Source organism: Mastigoproctus giganteus, chromosome 9 (genome assembly GCF_048544385.1).
Source record: "Mastigoproctus giganteus isolate SK-2022 chromosome 9, ASM4854438v1, whole genome shotgun sequence".
NCBI classification, from domain to species: domain Eukaryota; kingdom Metazoa; phylum Arthropoda; class Arachnida; order Uropygi; family Thelyphonidae; genus Mastigoproctus; species Mastigoproctus giganteus.
In genome coordinates, this window is record NC_143583.1 from 200825647 (window position 1) to 200850605 (window position 24959).

Consider the following 24959-nt stretch of genomic DNA (forward strand, 5'->3'; position numbering starts at 1 on the left):
CACTTCTAGTTTTGACTCAGGAAGTCATTAAACAACTGATCCATACATGGAGAAGGATTAAAGTTCCACCTTTCTAGGGCTACATAGTTTGGCTGACAGAAAAAAAAACCCTGAAGTTTTGGAAAACATTTGACATAATGATTACTGTTATCTAAACCTCTAACACATTCAAATTTTGCCACTGCTTGTAATTTATGAAATATCAAACTGTTAAATTAAGGAAACCTAATGCTTGGTGGCGTTTGAATTGATCCCTGTGCATTCCAGATAACAAAGCTTTTACTGTATTAGGAACAAAAAAAAATCTATCACCAGTGCCTACGAATAATATGGTATACTGGTTGATCAGCTTTCTTGCCATTTCCTGAAAAGTTCATGAATGGGAACATACAGCCTGAAAGCTTACCTTAAGAATCAGCAAAGTTGTAATAATCATACCTTTAACATTTCCAAAATACTGTCACAGGGATTTTTTTTTATCTGGTTACACAATAAATGTGTTCTTGGAAATCATTATTTTCTATGGAATAAAGTAAGATTGGGTTGCATTCTAGATCAGAGTATTTTTAATTAAATTACAGCATGAACATACTGCACATTTTGTTAAATACGATCCATGTGGTATATTAATCAAGACAAAAGCTAACTTAATCGTGCATGCATATCAAAAAACAACCCTAAATGACATTCAGTACTTACCTTAAGAATCAGCAGAGCTGCAATAATGATGCAAGCAATGTTTACAACAGTCAACATGAAGCTCACTATGCCCAAGACGGCACACTCTTTGTCCATTGTGGATAGTATGTTGGGGTATGAGTGTATGGTGGTACCAAAGCTTTCTTCACTGTTGTATTGATACCATGAATAACCTGCAAGTTAACAGTAATAATTCACAATTATAAAATATGAGGCAGCAGATACATTGATTTTCCTGTACACTCATGGTAAAATTTTATCATCCACTTAACCCCCAATATTCATAGGTTTTCTTAAACCATTTCTCACTTTCTGCATATTATTATTAACAACCATGACAGCATAAATTTTTTAAATAAGGTCTGCAGTCTTGTTAACAAAAAAAAAAAAACACTGAGAGATCCAATTAATACTTTTTCTGCTGGCAGTTTCAACCCAACCTGGATTGGAAAGGACAAAAAAAAAAAATCAGATTTTTCTTCTGTCAAATTAAAAGAGAGTTCTAAGAGTAGGGTGGGATTAAAATCTGAAGCAGTGAATGTGTTGAAGCCAATTGCAGAATTCCAACATTTAGTGTTGTTATGTCTTAGGCACCACATCAACCTCTTGTTCAATGACTTTTTTTTTTTTTGTCAAAAAAAAAAAAAAAAACCACATACACATTAAAAGGTGGCACTTTCAAGTAGCAACTGAAATTAACTAAACATCACATAGTATAACCTAGATGAATATGATTGAAATAGGAACTTAATGTTTTATTTTTAAAAAAATATACCTGATGCTTGGTCAATGTATGCAATGCATTCTTGAAAAACTAAGCACATATTAACTGCCCTGTTTATACTCCAGAACAAAATTACTCCATCATCATAGGTAGCACTGACTTATGTTTAAGGTAATGCATGCTTTCAATAACATACTTGTAAAAAATAGTACTGCTGATTGGTTACTATATAACTACAGTATTTTTTCCCCTACACATATCAGAACACGTGACACAAGCTTTGTTCATTTCATTTCTTTCATTCTGGGCTGTGGCAAAGTCTCACTCCCAGCAGTTCAATAATCTCTTTTATGCAGCCCCCCAAAGAGAATTACCACATGCTGACAGACCTACAATCAATCTAACAAAACCTCACTATGGTATTCCTAATAGTAACTATGTAATGTCATGGTCTTGTCAGAACCAAAAGTTTTGCATCATGCCCATATATGTGCTGATTAATTGCAGTATCAGAGAAATATGGTCAAAAGGTTATAGCCTGTACCTTGACATGTGGGCTTCTTTTGAAAAACATTCTGTGATAAGTGTCCTATCTACAGTTCAAATCATTAACTCTTGAATGAACAATGGGTACAAATTTAGCTAAGCCTTCATAAGCTTTTTGCACTGTTAAACATGGTTCTTTTATAGACCAACAGATTTCTTGATGACCGTCTTAGTTCATCTTTTTACCAAGTGCAAACCTATGGCACAAGCCTTGTATCTCGAAATATTGTGTGCAAAAACTCAATTTTTTCCTGAGTACTTGCAGGAAATAAAAAAAAATCATTGTTATCTGGCAATTTCTTGTCATTTACTGTATATAACTTGCAAAAAGGAAAGCTACACACACTACAACAAATTCCTCTTCTCAAGGTTTGTTATACAGTGGTACCCTGGATTACGAGTGTTTTGCAAGACGAGCAAAAATTTTTAATAAATTTAAACTTGATAAACGAGCGAGGGTCTTGCAGTACGAGTAAAATCAGTCCTCGTATAACACATGTTTACACTACACGAACCGAATTCGCTTATGCACGATTCGCCTTTGTGTTTACAAGAAATGGCAGTCGAACGCAACACGATAGGAATGAAGAGAAGATTCTGAAAATGTATTTATGTTTTTTATATCAGTGAAGGGGAAACACACTTCACCATAATAACGTAAAAACCAACACAATTCCAGCTATCGGTATAGTCGCAAATGCAATTAGATCGAGTTTACTACCAGTTTATAACAGATTCCACTAGCAGAAACGCAACTGGAAATTGTTTTATGGTAGTAACCCCCAGAAATGCGCTTTAGTAAAATGTGAGGTGTTAAAAGTGTATCTCTGCCCTTACAGTGTTGTTTATTCAGTTGCTACACGCGCGCAGCTTTGTTTATGTGTATCAAGCGTGCGAGCGATGAATCTGATTTCTGTGAAATCCTCAAAAGGGGGAAAAATCAAGTGTCATTGGAAAGATTCCTTGTTAAAGTCGCACAAAAAGAAAAAGTCAACAGATAGCAGTGAAAGTCATCCTACCCAATAATTAATAAATTCGATTGTTTTATGTATATTAAATTTAAAAAGGTATGTATTTTGTATTAATCATTTTTAAGTTTTGGAACAAATCATCTGGGTTTCCATTATTTCTTATGGGGAAATTCGCTTTGATATACGAGCACATTTCCGGAACAAATTATGCTCGCAAACCAAGGTACCACTGTATATTGTAAAAGTCTACTGCAGTTGTATGGTAACGAGAAGCTCGCTTCTCTTCATACACAATTAAATATAATTTTTGATTTCAGCAGTAACTGTTCAATATGACGAACTATCCAGTCATATTGAACAGTTATTTGAATCTTGTGCATATATCTAAAAAATCTAGTGTCAAAATTTTTGCATACAAAAATATTATTTCTAATTAAAATGGGGGACAAAACAAGTTAGAGTTCTGAAAAAATGAAAAATCCTTGTCTTCTGCTCTTATCACAGCATTTTAGCTTAGGAAATGACCTAAATTTTTATATAAGTAAGCAACTTAAATTGATTTACTATCATGAGTATACTGGTAATAACAATGATTTCAGTACTTACCACTATTCCAACTTCAGATTCATATATAGCTCTTACTCTTTTAATAGCTGAAAATCCCCACAAAAGACCCTTAAATTAAAGAAAAGTATTTAAATTACTAAATGGAATCATTACATAATAACAAACAAAAAAACTGGAATATACAGAACTTACTGGTTGATTCTACATCTCCTGAAGGTGGAAAATGTTTAACGTATCATATATTTATAGGACATTCCAATTCTTAAATGAAGAAATTGATCAACTGTGTGCAACCTATAATTACTCTTGCACAGACCAAGGGAAATAGCAGCATTGCAAATACCATATTTCCCCATGTATAAGACGCACCTTAATTTTGGGGCCCAAAATTTGAAAAAAAATGTATTACATAAAATTATTGAACTCAAGTTTTATTCATACAACTCCCATCCATTAGCTCGTCCTCAGTTCTATCTATGGCATTTGAAATGCCCCGATAACAATCTCAATATTATCCCAGGTACAAACTTCTCCTATAGTTGGTTTCTTCACTCTTCCTGCTGGTGTAAAATTGTCCCCAGAAGACTTCATCCATTGGTTCCATTCGTCTCTCATGGCAGCTTTGAAGGGTTTGGAGCTGGGATGTCAAGCCTCCAGGTATGATGGCAAGTTTTGTTCTGCAGCAATCTTCTTTGTTATGTGTGCCCTGAACTGATCAAGCACCAATAGGGCAGGTTTGCATAAGAGCCCACCTGGTCTCCTGCTCCAAACTTTCTCAAACCAGATCTTCATCCCATCCATGTCATGAACGTGGACAATCACTCCACGAGGAATGTCTTCTTTTGCATTTGAAAATCAGCATAGGAGGCAGCTTGGTTCCATCGGCACAACAAGCTAGAACAACTGTATAATGGCTCTTTTCACAGTTACAGTTTTCACCCCCTTCTTATCAACAGTTCTGTTACTTGGGACATCAAAGTGAAGGGGGACTTCTCACCACTTTATCATGTAGCAAAATTCCTGTATATCATTGACAAGACACCATGAGCTACTGTTGTTTGTTTGTTAGGAGCATTGGCAACTAAGGCGATATTGCTCCGGGGATATGCGGTGGCCATTCCCTGACCTTTCCGCATCCTCCGTATTTGGTGGTCACGGGCTCGAACCCTGGTCTAATCAAGAAGCGTGTGCTACGCACTGCTGCTCCTGCAGCCTGTCTACACAATTACCCCCAGGTCGTTTTCATTCTCCACTACTGTGAGTGTAGTACCACACAGTTGGTACATTACTCTTGGGTTACTGCTACCTATATGCAATACTTTGCATTTGTCAAACTTCAGGTGCCACTTCTCAGCCGAACTTTTCTAGATCCTATTGCAGTAGCATACTGTCATCTGCAAACTTGGCCATTAAGCCTGATATACCTTCATCAATACAGAAAACAACAATGGGCCCAACATCAAACCCTGGGGGGGGGGGGAGAGAAAAGACTCCACTAATAACAATGTCCATTGATTACCACTGCACATGTGGAGAATGATTCCCATGTCATGAGAGCAAAGTTTTACTGTTGATAAAGGAGGCAGTTGCCCACGTATTCTAAAGTTTCAGTCATTATGAGCTGATAAAATGGGTAGTTTTTTTGGCTGATGCATCATTTGCCACTGCTAACCTCCTCACGTACACAAAATAAGTATGCTGAGCAATTAAAATTAATGCATTTGTTAGAGAGTAATTGCGAGACAGAAGGCAAAAAATACTGCTTTTAAAGAATAACTGGCAGCTGATGTTGCTCCTCCTCCTGAGCACTAGCAGTTAGCCACCAGAAAAGAAAGTGAAGAATTTAACCCTCAAGCACTCATGTAGGGCCACCTGATAACTTCAAAAATATAAAATAATTATGCTACAGCAAAACTAACATTTTCTTATTGTATTTTTAGCAATTATTTAAAAAAAAAAACATCACAGATGTGTCTTAGATGGCCAGAAGTAAATATTTCTTGCCAATTTTTCTCCCTAATGATTAACAATCTTTTATGATTTTTTTTTTTAGAACATGCCATGGCAGTATTTTAATATTTTTTGTTAATTTGTAGGGGAAAAAATGAAATCGCCAATACTTTCAGAATCACAATTAAAATTCCACATTCATAACTATAGCAGTTATTTTTTAAGATACAATCATTACACTTCTGCATAACCACCACCTTAGGCTGGGCTTTTGACAAACAAATGAATAAAAACTTGGGTTCTCTAAGATAATTATTCATGCTCCATGTGAAGCCAAATGCAAGTTTTGTAAACATTTGTGTCTCTACAACATATGAAAATATATAATCAGTGATCACTGAATTATGACCACTCATCCAAAACAGACTATGCCCCATAGCTCACAGTATAAAAATCTGAACAGCTTCATATGCTAGGGAAGTGGTAATTTAAATAAATCTGGTAGTGAAAGTGTAAAAAAAGAGCAGTTATGGGATGTAGTAAAAATAACACAAACTTCTGGGAGCTTCCATATTGGAAATGGCATATCTTATCAGTTGCTCACAGCCCACTGTGGTTAAGGTGTGCAACGAATGGTGTTGAATGGGTCAAACCACCTCCTGACAAAAGAACTGGAAAGGATTATCTAAGTTGACATCTCAATACAATATCGCATCATCACGAGTCCATGGTTGCTTAATATGGGGCATGTTTTACTGCACTCTTGATGTGTATGGACCAAAGTTTCACTGGTAAGGTCTACCAGCAGCTCTTAGGAGACCATGTGCACCCTACCATGTTACATTTTTTCTCAGTCAGAAAATGGATCTACCAAGACAATACGTCATTGGGCACACAGTGAAGAGGTCATCCATCATGGGTGACCTCAATTCAATTGAACATGCAAATGTCATCTATTCTGACAGTGTGGAAAGCCTTGCAGGCAGCATGGCTTCAAATCCCTATGGACATCCAGTGGACTTAATGTCTAGGCAAATAGCGACCCAACACGGTATTAGGTAGGCAGTCATAATTCAGTGATAACTGAAGATATGTCAGAGCATTTGATAATGCAACTAACTCCAGGACTGCTTTTTGATCCATATTTTGTAATTTTAATAAGCACACAACAACGTGAAGTCAGTGCTTGCATATTAATTGGAAATTATGAATAATGGTTGCCATTTTATTCTATTACAATGTCAGATCACAGTCTGATCTGAGGGTATTGAGAATTTTCATATAGGCATAATCAATTGTCATCACCATAGTTAATTTTTAACTAGTTTAATATACCTGCAAAGTTCTTTGCTTGAAGTATCAAACAACACGTAATCTCTTTGCAATATACTTACACAATTCACAGTTGGGGGAAGTAGTGATGCTGAAATGGCAACTCCTACCAGAGATGCAGTATTGCCTCCTAGAACAGACATAGCCACGCCAGCGCCTGAAGGCAAAGCAATCAATGCACCTGACCAAAGACTTCTCAGTTGTCCTCTGGAAAACAGTTAAATTACTTGTACACCAGAAAGTCTAGATATCAGAGAAATCATTTGTTTATCACTACTTCCATAGTATAAAACCATGAGCTCACTGTTTGAACAAAAATATTGATAATTTTAAAGAGTAGAAAAATACACAATGTTCTACACTGCCAGAATTAATAAAATATCTTAGGATGAAACACTGGTTATATGAAGATTAAAGGTAACAAAAAAAAATGGACTGGATGCAATGAGTACCACCATTCTCACAACAGAGATAAGTAAGTCTAAATTATTACTGCATCTGGATTATAAGAAGTTTTATGATTTAGGGTATTCTGCTCAAAATACCATAAATCACAAAATTTAGAAGATTTTTTATATATTTTCAAAAATATATACAGTGTCAGGCAAAAACTTTAATACTAGCATTATAAGCGAAGCACATTAGAGCTGAAATTTTTTTTTACAATTTAACATAAACACACTTTACTTACTAATGTTTTGTGAGTATACAGACTAAAAGACAAAGTATTAAATGTTATATCATTCCCATTTTTACATTCTACTAATACATGCTGTTAGAAACAGTAATTTAGTTTGCCAGAAATGGTTACAGAATTTTTTCAGTATTATGTCATATGCAAATGTTCTAACCAGGCCATCACCTCATTAATGTTTTCAAGCACTTTTTTTCTTTTCCTTACAAAAGTCAATCACATTATCTTCTGGATCACTATATCACTGGCCTTACATTTGTCGACTGTCTTCCCACTGTTCACAAAGATTGCAGTTTCTTCCTTGCTCAGGTAAAGTGCAACTAGAGCTTCCGCATTCATCCCAATCAAAGCAGCCTACACTTCTTGTTCTGAAAATGTTGGTTATTATTAGTGATCTTAATCTTTTCCAGCAGTTTTCAATTGCTGTTCAGCTTACTTTCTCCCCATTAATCCAATCTTTCAGTGTTAATGTTTCCCTCAGTTCACACCACCAGCAAGTGGCCCACCATGATGGTAAGCTTTGAAAGTTCAAATAATTCCATGATCCATAGGCTGTATTAATGCAGTTGTGTTCCTTGGAAGAAATGCAACTCTGGGCAGAGATCCAACGGTAACAGAGCCTTTTCTTCAATATTTTTAAAAAAGCAAGTGGCATCTTACCGATGGTACAAACTCACTTTCAAACCATGAAGCAAAAATATCAGTCATCATCCAAGCATTAAGCTATTTTCATAAATTGCAAGTCAAAGTGCTAAAAACACCGGGGATTTCAACTTTTACCAATGCACGATGGCTTTAGCTTGGGATTTCCGGTGTTGTTTGTATGTACACAGCAATTCTCTCTTTGTTAGGTTCCTTTTGAATATCCACAGTTTCATTAGCCAATTCACCACTCTGAATCACATTATGTAAAATTCAGGAAGCACTTCTGCTGCTGTAATGTCACCAAATGCAAACTTTGAATATCCTATGTCATCTCCACCAAGTAGCTTATGAAATATATATGTGTGCTTTCAAAATTATCCCATTTATTGGTACTCCTTTGCTATGCTTCTGCAGAAATCATTTGTATAAGAATTGGTCCACATCACTGTTTTCACAATTTAGATGCCTACTTCACCTTCCATGGAGTCTACGAATGAATGCAATTTTTTTTCCTCTTTCATCCAATAACAGATCATTCCTTCTGGAATTCTATGCTCAAAAAATATAATGCATTTTGTTTCGTCACTCTTAACTCTTTCTTTTGGATGGTTGGTTGGGGATTTTCACTGGCACATCAGCATCTATGGCCATAGTGCATAATTTCTTTTGGTTGCCATTACTACAGTCCTACTGATTTATTAATTTTGTTGTGTATTTATATCTGATGCCCTAGAACTTACTGTGTTTTGAGAAAACTAAATCAAAACCAAACTGAAGTCATGCAATTTCTCCATAAATCACTTGTCAGTTCATGTATAGTTTAGAAAGGATGTCATGTGCTGTGGTTTACAAAAATTTACTTTGTAACTATTATAACACACTTGACAAACGGTAGCTGTTTGTAATTAGCATTCCACTTATATACTCTTATTGCATCTGTTGCTGAGGGAAGAAACTGGGTGTGTACAGTAATTAGTCTCTGACAAGTTCTGTCGTGTACAAAAAATTACTCTGCAACTGAATACATCAAAGCAAATATACAGACAATTTTTAGTTAATTTCCCCTCTTGTATATACACAGTTCACTTTTTCCAGTTTCTAATATGTGTTTCCTTGAACACAAAATACTTTTTTTCATAATTCGTTTTAAGAAACATGATCATACCCACAGTATATTAGCATTAGTTGAGACATATGATGCAAAAAAGCAAACTTATACAGCATCAGCCAAAAAAAAAAAAAAATCCCATTTCACCCTTAAATTTATTTAAGCTATCAACTACTCGCTGGCTAAAGGCAAACTTCCGCACATCTATTCTACAGCTGTCTTTCTGCCCCTTCAGGTTCTTAATCTGGGCAAGCAGAAGTATCCCGTCAGCATTGAGCTTGTTCAAACCATTCAAGGCCTTACAAATCTCAATGAGATCACCCCACAGGTGCCTAGTCTCCAGATGCTGCAACTTGCAGTATGAAGAGGCATGTTATATACATCGAGGTTGCACTGTATTTTCTGAAAATGGTGAAATTAAAATTTAGCAGCTCTGCAGGGTTAAATTCTTTCACGAAAACATATTTTTATACAAATTAAGAAAGCACATATGTGTCACGACTACATAACTAGAAAAAAAGAATTTCTTTAGGTTTAATACAGTATTCTACAAAACCACATCATAAATTGATAACTACCGTATTACACATCTGTTTCCCTACAACGAATGAAACAGCACCAATAGCACGATGAAAAGAGATTTGCATTTAAAAGTCTTAGGTTAAAGGAGCTATGAGTTGAAATTCATCTCTGCAGTACAGAGTCCTTTCAGTTTACAGTATGAACCAAAAGTAATGTATAAAAATATTGATCAATAACAGTACGAGAAATTTCACAGAAGTCGGAAAATGGAAAATGCTAGCTGCACAAGAATTTCAACAGAGGGAGAAATATATATTTTAAAACTCAGAAATGCTTAAAAGACTTATAATGGTATTATATCAGAATCCAGTTCCAGCTCAACAGAAAAAAAATTAACTTCTACATATTGTGAGTACAAAAGTTTACTTTAATTGTATTGACACTGTAGATACCAATTCTCCTCAAATGTAGACAATTGTTTGTTTGTTATTTGGATTTTAGGAGCATTAGCAACTAAGGCCATATTGCTCCGGGATATGCAGTGGTCATTCCCTGACCTTCCCGCATCCTCCGTATTTGGTGGTGACGGGCTCGAACCCCGGTCTAATCAAGAAGCGTGTGCTAGGCACTGCTGCTCCTTCCCACCTGGCTACGGAGGCGCCTCATGTAGACAATTTAGAAATAAACTAAAAAAAAAAAGGAACAAATTATATTAAAAGCATTGGAAAGCAGTATAATGAAGCCAACAATGCTGCATGTCAATCATTAAGTCTAGAAAGCATTAGAGCTAATGATATTTCCACCTGAAGTTTATGGGAAAAGGGCCTGTCATGGACTATGTAAGGGTATAAAAAAGGCAGATGTCTACTAAGTGCATATTAACTTACTTTGATAATTTCGACACAATGAACAACACAGTGCCATTCAGAGGCACTGTACCCAACAGAAATTGGATAATAAGTATGGATAATTCACAAAAAAGTAACTTTTAACATTAAGACAATACATCCCATTTTTAAGCCTTCTGGCTGCTGATGAAATCAATCCACAGGCAGCCTGCTGCACTTTATTACCTAACAAGAATCAGTATCCTTTTAGTTCCTCTAAGGGTAATTAATTTTTTTTTTTTTTTTGGTTCTTTCATGGGAGATGTGTCAAATATGCTCCACAGCATAGCCTCAAGTCAGTTCACTTATGTGGAAAAGCTTTATCATGAACCACAAAGGCTTTTAAAACAGTCACCTCACACCCAGTTGATTTAAAGTTAACTGGGTGTTAGCACTTCATGTACAGTGATAATTTCCTAAAGGAATTGCTTACTACAAATTTAGCTTTTGTTTAAACAGATTGCAATGTCAGCGTAATTATGTATACTACATTAATTTCTACTTCACTGAAGAACTGCAAGATGAGAGGAAAAAGTTCTCTCACGGAGAATTACATTACCACTGAGCTCCAACAAGAATAAGTAAATTAACAAATACAAATGGGAAATTTTTAAAGAATTCTAGAAACGAAGGACTGATAAACTTAGTAATAGTAACAAAAAATTATCGCAGTCTCCGAAATTCCACGGTAATGTAAACTATGAGAAGGATTTGGCACAGAATCAAGAACAATAGTAAAGAAATTTTCTGCATATGTGGACATCAGAAGGGTCTGCACCATTAAATTTTTTTCATACTTTCAAGCTTTACATTAGTAGTTGTCCAGTAAACAATTATATTAAAGAGAGTGAAAGAAAGTGCCACATCCCTTAACTATAAATGGAAGATATTCACTGTTACAGTGTCCACTGGGGGGGGGGGGAGGAAGAGGAGGAATGAAAACCTGTACTACTCAATTTGCTCTCAAGTGAAAAGCAATGGCATGTCTTGTAATTCTTTCTTAAGTCATACAAGTTACTGCATTGCATCAAGTCAACCGAAGTTGATTAATTACATCTCATATTGTGAATGCCTTACCAACAAGCTGCCTGTACATGATACTTCGAATAAGTAATGCATCCCCAATAGAGAACACTATTGTTACTTATTCTCAGTGAATACCACCTGATGATGTGATGCAATGCACAAAGTTTTATGTCTAGTAAGTTTTCCGTCCTAATTTTTATTGGGTTTTAAACTACTGAACACAATTTGGCATCTCCCATCTTATGGAGTTAATTTCACAACTGGGTTGTCAGTCGTTATACCACCAGGTACCCACTGAGAATAAATAACAATAATCTAAGTGTTACTTATTCAAAGTAAATAAAATGATGTCATGTAATAAACTTTGGTTGTCTTACTACATACAGACTTGATGCAATGCACTAACCTAAGCTGCTGACCCACTGCATTAACAGCACATCTCTGTCTATTAACTCTGCCACAACACACATTTCATCTTATTTGTTAGGCCAGAACTGTAAGCATACAATTTATTTCCTGTGCAAAGTTCAGCAACTGTACTGAACAAAATTCTTTTAACCTTAGACTTTGGTCTAAAAGTGAATCATTACAGGCTTTACTGTGTAATCAACTTGCCTGTGTCAAACTTACGATGCCAGTATTTAATTGAAATCTGTGTTCACAAACATTGAGACTTTTCAGAAGTACAATAAGTCCTAAATTCAATTTTCAGTCTCACATTGAAGAAATATTCATGAGTTTTTCTGGTTGTTGTTGTCTATTAGTTATATAGTGCATTAACATTTAGGTCCATAGTGCACTGTGGTATTATATCTGTACGTGTGTGGGGGGGGGGAAGCAACGCGCAAACTGAAACTTTGTTCGTAGATGTTTTTCCAGAAATAAGAAACAAAATTGGACACCTGTCAGGTTCAACATAATGGTGCTTGCACCCCTATTTGTAACAAACAGGAGTGCAAGCACCGCTGGGTTAAAGGGACCACTATAATGGTGGCTGTCTTTAAAAGCACCTTGACTGCTCAAAAGTTTAGGGACAAGATACCTTACAACTCTAGACTTTAATGTTTCCTATGAAATTCTCATCATTACCAACACAAATTTCTTTAAGATTGGTAAACATCTTCTAGGAGCAACTACAGTTCCATTGACAGCACTTCAACAATGTCACAGGCAGCTTATTCTACTCTGGACTTCTAACTCCCTTGATGGTTCAATATCTAATTTTGTGGCCTCAAAGAAAATGTCATCCATAGATTACAACACAATCCCAACAGACTGTGGGCTCTGTCGCAATCACCACACTGAAACCATTATGCTGGTGAAATACTGGCTTCTAAAATATGCTACATCAACAATGCACTCTGCATGCCAATAGCCAAAACATTTGCTTTTCAAGATGCCTAACAATAATTCATGAAAAAAAGGCTGATCTACATAATCACCAAAATAACCTCCACAGCCAACATTTGGAACTCAGTAGACTGCAGGTTCCCTCAACTAGCTCTTACCATTCTTATACAGGCTACATCTATTAGACTTGAAGCAGCAAAGCTTAGTAATGCTGAGAGCCACATAAGATAATCTTTGAAGTTTCCATTGTTGTTATTTGGTTTTTAGGAGCATTAGCAACTAAGGCCATATTGCTCCGGGGATATGTGGTGGTCATGGGCTCAAACCCCGGTCTAAGCAAGAAGCGTGTGCTACGCACTGCTGCTCCTGCCCATGGAGGCGCCATGTCTTTAAAGATTTTACTAAGAAACAGTAATGTCAGAAGATCTTTTATCTGCTGATTCACTTTACATGTATATTACACTGTAGAACAATCTAAAGGATTAGACAGTCACTATTCATTTTCAATAATCATACTTACCTATTTGCCATCTCTGTAGTTGGCCAAATGCCTGCACCCCATGTATCACCAAAGTTGCCACAAATAAACCCAAAGAGGAATCCTGAAAGATAAATTCTAGTTAAAGATAGAAATTGCAGATAACTTACGAATAAGTTAATTAACAATGAAGTGCAAAAATATCAATTATAAAAGTGAAGCAACAAAATCCAGGAACACCAGACATTTTGGTATCCTGAAATATAAGAATAGGCAAACGAGAGCAGTAATTTTTGTATCAGAAAATATCCAATCTAGCTATCCCTGTTACCAACTTACTCTAAGGTTTTTAATCACTTGACTATCCAAATTCTTTTACCATAAGTATGTTACCATTTAAAAAATTAAAAAAATATTATGATACACTCAGTTATGCAACACATTTTTAAATTTATTTTAATAAATCTTTCATCTAACCAATAAAACGCTGTTCTTTTCAAATAATGTTTGAAGGTCAAAATTTTATTTTAACATGTTCATTGCCATCTAAATGTCACAGAACTCATTTAGTGTTCCTAATTTTCAGAATATTGAAAAAAGTTTATAAGTTTTGTTTCCGAAACCTATAACCAACTATTTTTAAATATTTCAAAAAGGTATCACAATTGTTCTCTTTTAATTCCTGCCATCCATTTTTGATGAATTCATCCATCATAAGAACTCTACCCATATGAATTATTTCATATTTTCTGTTGACAGACTTCATTTTCAAACAAGTATGTTATCTACTTGCCCTTCTTTCAAGCCTTCTGTAGTAGAATACAAAGAAAAGATTCATGGAATAAAACTGTTTATTGTAGTGCCAACAAACACTATTTTGTGCTTGCACAAGTAAATTAAATTAGTATGTGCAGGCTAACATATAAAGATTCATCCTTATTATTACTAATTTTACTTTTTTTCTGCCCATCCTTACTACTTACCTTGAGGAGCTGCAAACATAGTCAAAAAATCTGTAACATCTGAGCTTATAGAAGCTCTCCATTAAGGCTAAGGAAGCACTGGGAACTAGCTCAGATGAAATACCAAACAAAACATAACCTTTCATATCTCATGGCTGAAATCCTCTTAAATAATTTTGTCAGCTCAAATTGATAATGACTTCAGAGCTTTATTTGCAATTTTCCAATGCTACATTCTCTACAGATAGATGATGACCCTATTGTTAAGTGATTACATTCTCCTTTTTCATTAACTATACTTGAGTTTCGAAGATCTATCTTCACTACTGTTGAACTATTATTTTTTGTGCATCTGCAAAAAAAACTGAAAAATTAAAACTGTGCTCAGTGCCTTCTATTAATTACAAATAAATTATAATGGGATTCCAATGTACATAAGTAAAAGCCCCAGCGATTCTTCAGTAAGGGAGCTACAGTACACAAGGCACCCAATCATTCTATTTAAAGAGAGCATATATATAAATATATAATTTCATAGTGGTAAGTGGCCACAATACCAGTGTTTGCACCATGGTTCACCTGTATCCTAGGGCAAGTCCTGCTACAAGCTTCCACACCATTCCTTATAACATGTAAATCAAAATACATCTGTCCACTTATCTCCAGGCTACACATTTTCTCAAAGCTCACAACCTTTTAAGATATTTAGAATTCTTTATAAGGCACAGAAAATCTTTCAATGTCATCATTATTTTGAACTCCATACCAATAGCTTGTTGTGCACTGTAGATGAAGAGTATGTTAGCATTAGTAGAGGCATACGATGCAAGAAAGCAAGCTTATGCAGCATCAGCCAAAACAAAAAAAAAAAAAAAACCCCTCCCATTTCACCCACCCATCCATTACAAATGCCTGTCCAGCTCAGCCTTAAATTTAGTTAGGCTACCAACTTCCACAATAAAAGACGGAAGTCTGTTCCACCAATTTACCTGCTGGCTAAAGGCAAATTTCCACACATCTATTCTACAACCGACTTTCCTCAATTTGAATCTATGCCCCCTCAGGTTCTTAATCTGAGCAAGAGGAAGAATCCCATCGGCATTCAGCTTGCTCATCCCATTCAAGGCCTTATACACCTCAATCAGATCACCTTGCGGATGCCTACTCTCCAGGCACTGCAATTTGCAAACTTAAGCCTTTCTTGGTAAGAGCACCCCTTTGTTCCCCTCACCAATCTTGTTGCCCTTCTTTGTACTCATTCTAGCAACTCTACATCCTAAAATGAGGTCTCCAGTCCTGTACACAGTACTCGAGGTGTGGCTTGACCATTGCCTTGTATAACAGGATAATCACCCCCCTGTCCCTGCTAACAAAATTCTTATATATCATTGACAAGACTCCATGACCTGCCCTGGCAGCCCATCTGCACTGTCAGCAAACTTAATATTTGACTGCACAATTACCCACCAGGTCTTTTTCACTTTCGACTTCCCTGAGTGTAGTACCACACAGTTGGTACATTTCTCTTGGGTTATTGCTAACCATATGCAGTACTTTGCATTTGTCAATGTTAAACTTCAGTTGCCACTTCTCAGCCCATTTTCCCAACTTATCTAGATCCAGTTGGAGTAGCATACTGTCTTTACTGTCGTTAACAACCCTGCCATCCTTTGTATCATCTGCAAACTTGGACATTAAACCAGATATACCTTCATTATTATCATTGATAAATATACAAAACAACAAAGGGCCCGGCACCAAACCCTGGGAACTCCACTAATAACATTCGTCCAAGAAGAGCAGTGTCAACTGATTACCGCTCTCTGCCATCCCTTTATACATTGTAGCAACTTACCCTTAATGCTATACCTCTCCAATTTGTACAGCAGTCTTCCACGTGCAACAGTATCAAAAGCTTTCCTGAAAGCTTTTGATACTGTTGTTTTGTTACTATCAAAATTATTTTTGGCATTCAGTTCCTTTGTGACCACATCATAGTATCCAATCAAATTGGTCAGACAATACCTCCCTTTAATAAACCGATGATGTGTCTTAACTATTACTGCAGTCTTGTCTAGATGATCCTGCAATGCTTCTTTAACAATTGATTGATTCCATTATTTTCCTTGAAACACAAGTTAAACTTACGGGTCTATAGTTACATGTGTCACCTTTTGAACCCCCCTTTGTGAATTGGTGATACATTTGCACACTTCCAGTACATGGGGACCTACCCTGAGTCCAAAGAAGCTCTCATAATTATTACTAAGGATTTGCTTAATTCCTTTGCTGCCTCCTTTAATATAACTGGATAGATCCCGTCCACCCCAGGTGCCTTTTTTATGTTTGAATTCAACAATTCCTCCTCCACTTTGCTCTCAGTTATTACAAAATCACTTAGCTCCCTGTTAGAGTTTGATAAACTTCTGGCACTCCCCTCATTGAATAACTCCCCATGTGTGAATGTAGATACAATACACTCATTCAGTTTATCAGCTAACTGAGCATGATCATCAACAGTCAACCCAGCTATGTTACGTGGTCCAATCTGATTCATCCCTTTCCTTATAGAGTTTACATAAGTAAAGGACTCTTTGCTGTTTTTCTTTGCATCCTTTGCCAAATATTTCTCGTAATCTGCCTTCACTTGCCTACAGATTAGCTTATATGTCATCTGTTTATGAACATACTCCACCAAGGGGATGTTCATAAACATTCCCCATGGTAACACCAAACCAGTCTTAGCTCTCATCTTGCTATGAAAGAAAAAGGTATCTAATTCATGACTTTGTTACCGCCTACATTTCAATTATGCAGATTACTTACTGTCTTTCAAATATTATGAACATTAAAATAGTAAATAACTTCTACATCTTGAGTATTTCAAGTAAATTAAAGGAAAAATCTGTTAATGTACATGTATGAGAGGATAATTATGGTATTAGGAAATACACTACAATAGTGTGTGTGTGTGTGCACTCATGCAATAGAGAAGGAACATATATTTACCAGATATTAAGCACATTGTGAGTCCAACAATTTCTGTTCGAATGCCTTGGAAAACAAGCGAATAATCTCTCACTACTGCTCCAAATGTAAAAGCCAGTATTGGACCCTAAATGAAACAAATTAAGATATTATAATTTCATTCTTATAACAACAAGAAAGTAGTTATTTTAAAAGAAATAAAATTAATATAAAAAAGTGCTTGTCATGTGGCCTTAACATTTTGAACCTTTTTTATCACTCTGACAAAAATAATAAAAATAAATACAGTTGATTCCAGTTATTTGGGACACATCGGGACTAGTGCATTTTGGCCCGATTAAGCGGCTGCCCCAATTAGCCGAAGTTTCACATAAAAAAAGTTAAAAATACAATGGACCCCCGTTTTACAATTGGTTCACTGTACAATCAAATCATGTTGCAATGGAGTCACCATAGTAAAGTTCCATTCACAATACGATATGTAGTAAGTGCCAGTCATTGTAATCATGTTTGTAAATTGAATTTTAATTCTATTAAACAGTGATTCTAATTAGCGAAAATAAGAGGAATATTGTTCAAAGGCTATAAAAGTAAAGATATATTAAGCACAAATTTACTCTTTATTACCTTACCAATTAAAAAATTAAATTATACGTGATAATAAGTACTATAATATGTACGTACTAACTAGTTGACATTTCTGTTCACTGACATTTGTGGGTGGGAGTTAAAATTTAAAACAGTAAAAGGATAAGCAATCAATAACAAAGAACATAGCACACACAAATTGCAAGTAACACGATACAAGCAAGTGAGAACAGAGTATCAAGTTACGAAGCTTTAAAAATAGGAATGAAGAGAAGACTCTGACAATTAATTTTTTTATATGATTGAAGATTTCATGGAAGTGTAAACACATTTCACCATAATAACCCACAGAATTCCAGCTGTCGGTATTATCGCAAATTCAATAAAATCGAGTTTATTATCCATTTATGATAGATTGCACTAACAGAAAAGCCCAATAAACAGGTGACTGCTAATTGTTTTATGGTTGTGACCTCCAGAAATCCGACCGAACCACATGGTATGGTCGGAGACAATCGTAGAGACTTCAGTGCTGCAGTCTCCTGCCCCAATTAAACGGCTGCCCCGATTAACCGGTAGCCCAAATAACCGGAATCCACTGTATTAATATAAAAAATAATAAAAATGTAAAAATGCTGTACTTGATGGTTCTGATAACTACATGTCACCTTTATTAGCATCATTCTTATTATGTGATAGGCTCTTAAATAACAGCCATTCAATGCAGCTAAAGCAACGGGAACGTGTAATCCCAGTATGCATTAAATATAACTGTTGCTGTTATTGTTGGTAGTCCATTTACTCAATAAAGAACACCACTTATATCCCTAAGACTGTCCTCCCTCCTGCTTTCCTATTCAAAGCTGTGCATCCACAACAAATATCTATAATGAATACAGATATCTCTATTCTGATATTTCAGATACAAAAAGTTCGGGACTGAACTTTTTGATCACACTTTGGAAAATGGTAAAGCTTATTGCTATTCAGATGGATGTCCTTCAAAACAGTCTCCTTGACACTGTATATACTGATTCCAATGCTTCTGGAAGCATTTCTGATAGATTTTTTTTTGGAATTTCTACCAATTCCTGTGTCAGTTTCTGAACAGTTTCCTCAGCCATTGCAAATTTGTGACCGTTCAAGGATGGGGTAAAAAATCACAGGGAGCTAAATCCAGTGAATATGGCAGATAGGACCATAGTGGTGGAGTGCTTCACATGAAATTCTTCAATAGAATGTACGGAGTGTGAGGGGAAACTGCCATGATACAAGTGTCAATTCCCCAAAGCCCACTTTTCTAATCATTTTCTCTAAACAGTATTACACAATTGTGATATAAACTGTTTTGTAGTATTTCTAGTTCACTGTATGTGGAACAAATTCATAATGAATGATGGCCTGCAAGTTAAAAAATCTAATAAGCATAATCTACACATTTGATTGCCTTCATTTTTAGCCTAGAGAAGGTAGAGTCTTCCATTGTGAGGAGTGGAACCTTTGTTTCCAGATCACATACATACAGCCATGATTCATCACCAGTAAATGATGGAAGAACTGAAGTGTGGGTCAGCAGTAGCAGCATATTGACAAAGATCCTGACGTGAAAACCTACCTCTTTCTCTGTGATCATCAGTGAGGATGAAAGCAAAACAGCTGAAATGAATTGCATTCCCAAATCTTGTGTTAATAGTGATTGACATATCCCACAAGAAATAATAATCTCACTACCAATGTTGTGGATAATTACACATCAATCATTCCTGGTCGGATCGTGAACATGAGCAATTGAATCACTGGTCTCTGAAGTTACAAGGTGACCAGTAAGGATCATCTTCTACAGAAACATCTTTAAACAACGTACAGCAACTTCTCCAAAAGTTGTTTTTAACCTTTCAAAGGGTTCTGGTGTGTTTTTCCCCAAATTTTAACAAAAATTTGATGTAAATTCACTGATCAGTAAAATCCTTCATTTTGAATTGCAACAAAAACAATAAAACATCCTCTATTTGATGCGCACTAATTCAAATTGACTGCAAATCAACAGGTGATTTGCACATTATTATAGTCTAGATGAGTCAAACCTAATACAACAAACCACAACACTGCAATTTCAAAATACAAAATCAATCCTCAAACTTTCTGACCACACCTCACATAACACTTAGCCAGTAGTGCCATTGCCAATCATCCTTTATTAATATTAATATTATTTCATCATGTATTATTAAACTTACCATGATTGGAGATATTAACATAGCAGCTACAATTATAACTGCACTATTTTCCATTAGACCCAGAGCCGCAACCATGCTGTGAATAAATAAATAATAATAAAAAAAAAGATATTTAGAACCAGCAGAATAATATGTATGCCAGTATAGACAATATTACACAAATCTAAACTTTAAAAATTATCTTTATAGTTAAATCAATATTAATTTAATACAGCTGCACTCTATTAACACTATTCCACAGCTGCAGTAGGATAATAGGAAATATTTTGGCTAAACAAGCAAAAAAACAGAAACTGTTTTTGCAAAAGGAGGTTTTCTAAAGTCCACATGGACTAGAAATTAAATTTCACCGCAACATACATGTTTTATATTAAAATATAGCCACAGGATTGTTTACCAGTACAGTACACTTTCAGTTACACATTAGCTTATCCAGGTTTTTATCTGTCTATGGATTTCTGCTTGAATTGTTTGTTAGACATGAACTGATTATGATTGCTTCGGAAAAGATTCTATTATAGATTTTTCCCTCTTCACAAATGTTCAGTCAAAGTTTTGTTTATAAAATGGCACCACTGCTGTTTAGACTTGCCTGTCAAGAGCATTTCCAAAACTTCACCAAAGAGAGATCTGAACTGTTTTTCTCACCCTCAGCACTGCCACAAGGAATTGTTAAAATGTCACAAATGTTTATGGATACTTTGAAAAATTTCAAGCTTTCTTGTGCACTTGTCAGTTTTACAACCATGGATCAATATACACTCATGAGCCAAAACATTGTGACCATTTAATAAGCATGTTGGTTGCCATTCAACATGACAACCAGGAAACTCTTTTCCAACTGTCCAGGAACAGTGTTCTCAATCCTTGACATTGATATGTGCATGGAAATAATTGAAAAGTCAGTAGTAGGAAACCTAACAGGTTCCTGTGCCCAATTTATCATGTCAAAATCATAAAAAAAACAATTTCATAAGCTACTGCAGTTAAACTTTGACTATATTTAGTAAGGTAAAAAAAAATTCAGATTTTTTAATCAACTATTAACGATAGTTAATTTTTTGATTAACTATTAATGCGGAATTTTAGACAAGCACCTGCCACTGAGTTAAAGAGGGTCTCTGCTGAGATAAAACAGCTTTGTGTTTGTTATGTGTGTCTTCCCTGTATTAATAAAAGGACTACAAGGTCTAAAAGAGTCATAATGATTTCTACAAGAAAGCATCTTCCCTGTAAAAATCATTCTGGTTGAAATTATATTTCTTGAGAAAAAGAGATTATATTCTCATACCAACCTTGCCTGAAGTGTGTTTTTATTTTGAGGGGGGGGGGAGTAAACAAGAGGTAAACTTTTGAATTAAATGTTCTAATAGTAAAGTAAAATACTTTACTTTTTAAAATATTATCTGAATTATTCAATATGTAACTTTTCTTTATGCTTTTCCTCAATAAATTGCATTTTATCTTGCAATTTATCCATATTGCTAAATTTGGATAGATTACAAATTGGTAAATCCACTATCGAAGAGAATGCAATTTTTGAATACAATATACAGCCCAACTTTTATTATAATTAGATGTCATCCATTTGAGATTGTAATGGATACAACTTTATAGAATTTCCCTGGAATTATTCCCTACTATTATAAAAAAGCTGTAAGCAAAACCACATTTATATATCCTGCTCTCTTTAAAGATTCACATCACAGAGTGCATGGGAGCCAGGATTTTCCTCATCATCACCTTTTTTAACAGCCTGCTGAGCATAACAAACATCAGTAGGAGTCACCTACATCTCTAGTAAGGGTACCTGAGAGCTCTGCAGACTCTGAATAAGTTTTAGCCAGTTTTCATTTCTACCATATAACATATTTAAAACTCTTTTACTTTACACAACTGGTAAGTGAAATAAAATACAATATTATGACATTTAATGTTTTCCATTTCACAGTACCCAGTACTCTCACATAACATCCTAGCAACAACATCAGAAAATACTGTATATCTATTTCTTTCAAGTTTAATAGCAACAATTTAATTTACCAGACAGGCCCAACCTCCCAGAGTCTGTTAAAGCAAGTTTTTAATGTATTTGTATGGTTATATGGCTTGTGGTATAATATATAATGAACTAGCACATAAAGGTCAGTACCCCTGACCTATAAAACTAGAAGGAATTACAGAATATTTCCTACCTAGCAACAGTGACAAACATTATAAAGTCAAAGGTGAGATTTGCATCCGTCCGAACATTATCCACTACCTAAAATAAAAGTAAATAAACAGCTATAATTTGTTTCAAAAGTTAAACGTGGAAATAAATGCAACAAAATTAAATTTACAATAATTATAATCTTTACATTTTTATTAACTTCCATGATCAGGATAAAAGATACATAAAAGATATAAATAACAAGAAATTCTTCATGATTAACCCATTCAGGAATACATATTCAGGCCTACATTTTTCATGTGTGGAAAGTACACTGAAAGGACAGAATTCATGGAATACCTGGTTCATGGGCAATGCGAAGGTGTGAACCCTCTAGCTAGTGGACAAACCCACCACTTGGCAGGTATATAGGTACACTGCATTCACATAGACATTAATTCAATGTCAGTATGAATAAATGTTGTGAGTTAACTGACTTTGAAAGAGGGATGATAGTGGGTGCCAGACACATGGGTCACTCTATCGCAGAGGTGATACAGAAACTGCACTATCCCCGTTTGACAGTATCAAGGTTGTATCGGGAATATGCCATTTCCAGAATAACATCTCATTGTGGACAGCGCGGTGGGCGGAGAAAGGTGGTGGATGAACGTGGCCATCAACATTTATCTTGCATTTTTTCAGCCAACCAGAGAGCGACAGTGCCAAATCACTGCCCACTTCAATGAGGAAGGAGCCAGAAACATATCCACCAAGGCCATCAGGCGATCATTAGCTGCAACAAGTTATTGGAGCCACCGACCACCAGAGTCCCATTGCTAATACCACAACACAGGACTCTATTGCCTCAAACGGGGGAAAGAACATCGGCACTGGACCTTGGATGATTGGAGACGGGTCTCCTGGTCCGATGAGTCCCATTTCCAGTTATTTCAAGAGGACGGAAGAGTGCACATCTGGCGGAAACTGTATGAAGCTATGCACCAGTCATGTCAACAAGGATCTTTTCAGGCAGGTGGATGGTTGGTAATGATCTGGGGCGTGTTCAACTGACCCACGTTGGGACCTCTGGTACATCTAGACGCATCTCTGAATTGTCCAGGTTACGTGTCCAGCTTGCAGACCATCTGCATCCCTTCATGGCCATTGTGCACCCACAGGACAATGTGTCTCACCACAGAGCCATGGTAGAGAGAACGTGGTTCGAAGAGCATTCCGCAGATTTCATCACCAAGGAATGGCCTCCCCGTTCAATGGACATGAACCCTGTGGAGCATCTTTGGGATGCTGTGAAAAGGTCCATTAGAGCTTTGGATCCTCCACCCAGAAAAGCAACGGAATTACGGACAGCGGTGCAGCAAGCATGGATGGAAATACCTGTTGAACGCTTTTGTGAACTAGTGGATTCAATGCTTCACCATGTGACTGCCCTTATCCAGGCAAAAGGTGGGCCTATCCATTACTAAGTAGCTATCCCATGATTTCTATCCATACATTTTAAAAGCCACTTCAAACAATGTGTCCATTACTTTTTACAAACTGTCTTACTTTTTCTGATACATGCTGCCGTACAAATATGTTTCCAACAAATTTTTTAGACAATTTATAACAGATGGCAGCATGAAGCAGTTTTGAAAATCAACGAAGGTCACATCTATTGACCTTAGTTGTCTGATTTTAACTTACAAGAGCCTAAAATAAAATAAATTTTGTGGGATTCCAATCCAGAATTTGATAAAACCAAATCAAGTAATAGGTAAATAGATGTAGGGGAAATTATTAAACCAAAAATGGAATGTCAGATTTTTTTTACAGTTCTTTCTCCTAAAATACTGATTTTATTTTTGACAATAATTTTACTCCGGTGTCAGAGATCTATCTCTCAACGATTGAGCATATACATTTGACACCTTTTCGACCCCGTATCACATACTATGGGAGGTATTTAGACGATGTTCTAGTTACTACCGATAGTAGTACTATCCAAGACATTTTACATTCGTTTAATGTAAAATAGCAGTTTTCCAACCCACCAAACACTGCCTTAACAGAATCAGCAAATATTCTTGCACCCTTTCTATTTAAGTGTATCCCATCCCTGTAGAAGCAATCTCTCCTGTTAACAAACACAGACCACACTGAGAAAAATTCTACCCCATGAATTGCAAAAACTTTCAAATTCAACCTTAACTCGTAACTTTTCCTCAACATTGCCTGTATGTGTTAAGGAATTCATCAGATCTCCTACTCTTAATGTCATTAATGCCAACATGTAAAACAATATCACCTTTTCTGCCCTTAAAAGATGATATCTGCTCTACGTCTTCAACTTTTGCTCCTGGCAGACACACCCTGGTCCTATTCCACCTGCCCTTTTTGCACAATATATTTCACATTTCTCTGACAATAGAATCGCCAACAATAGCTACCTCATGTCGGAAAAGGACATTCTGACCTGGAGATTTCTGCTGAGTTCCTTATACTCAAGTGTGAGCTCTATCATTGAGTTGGG

The 24959-nt window shown here is 35.9% G+C and overlaps 1 protein-coding gene across 1 annotated transcript in view; it reads right to left on the bottom strand.

Moving 5' to 3' along the window:
• Positions 1-24959, bottom strand: part of LOC150081024 (uncharacterized) — a 136719-nt gene that overhangs the window by 935 nt on the left and 110825 nt on the right. Inside the window, exons 7-13 of the mRNA XM_090380983.1 lie at positions 22470-22537; positions 20275-20350; positions 17471-17576; positions 13542-13623; positions 6852-6996; positions 3547-3615; positions 700-872 (exon numbers count right to left, since the gene is read on the bottom strand). Coding sequence (XP_090237109.1) covers positions 765-872; positions 3547-3615; positions 6852-6996; positions 13542-13623; positions 17471-17576; positions 20275-20350; positions 22470-22537 — 654 coding nt within the window. The 3' untranslated portion in view covers positions 700-764. The remainder of the gene's footprint in view (positions 1-699; positions 873-3546; positions 3616-6851; positions 6997-13541; positions 13624-17470; positions 17577-20274; positions 20351-22469; positions 22538-24959) is intronic.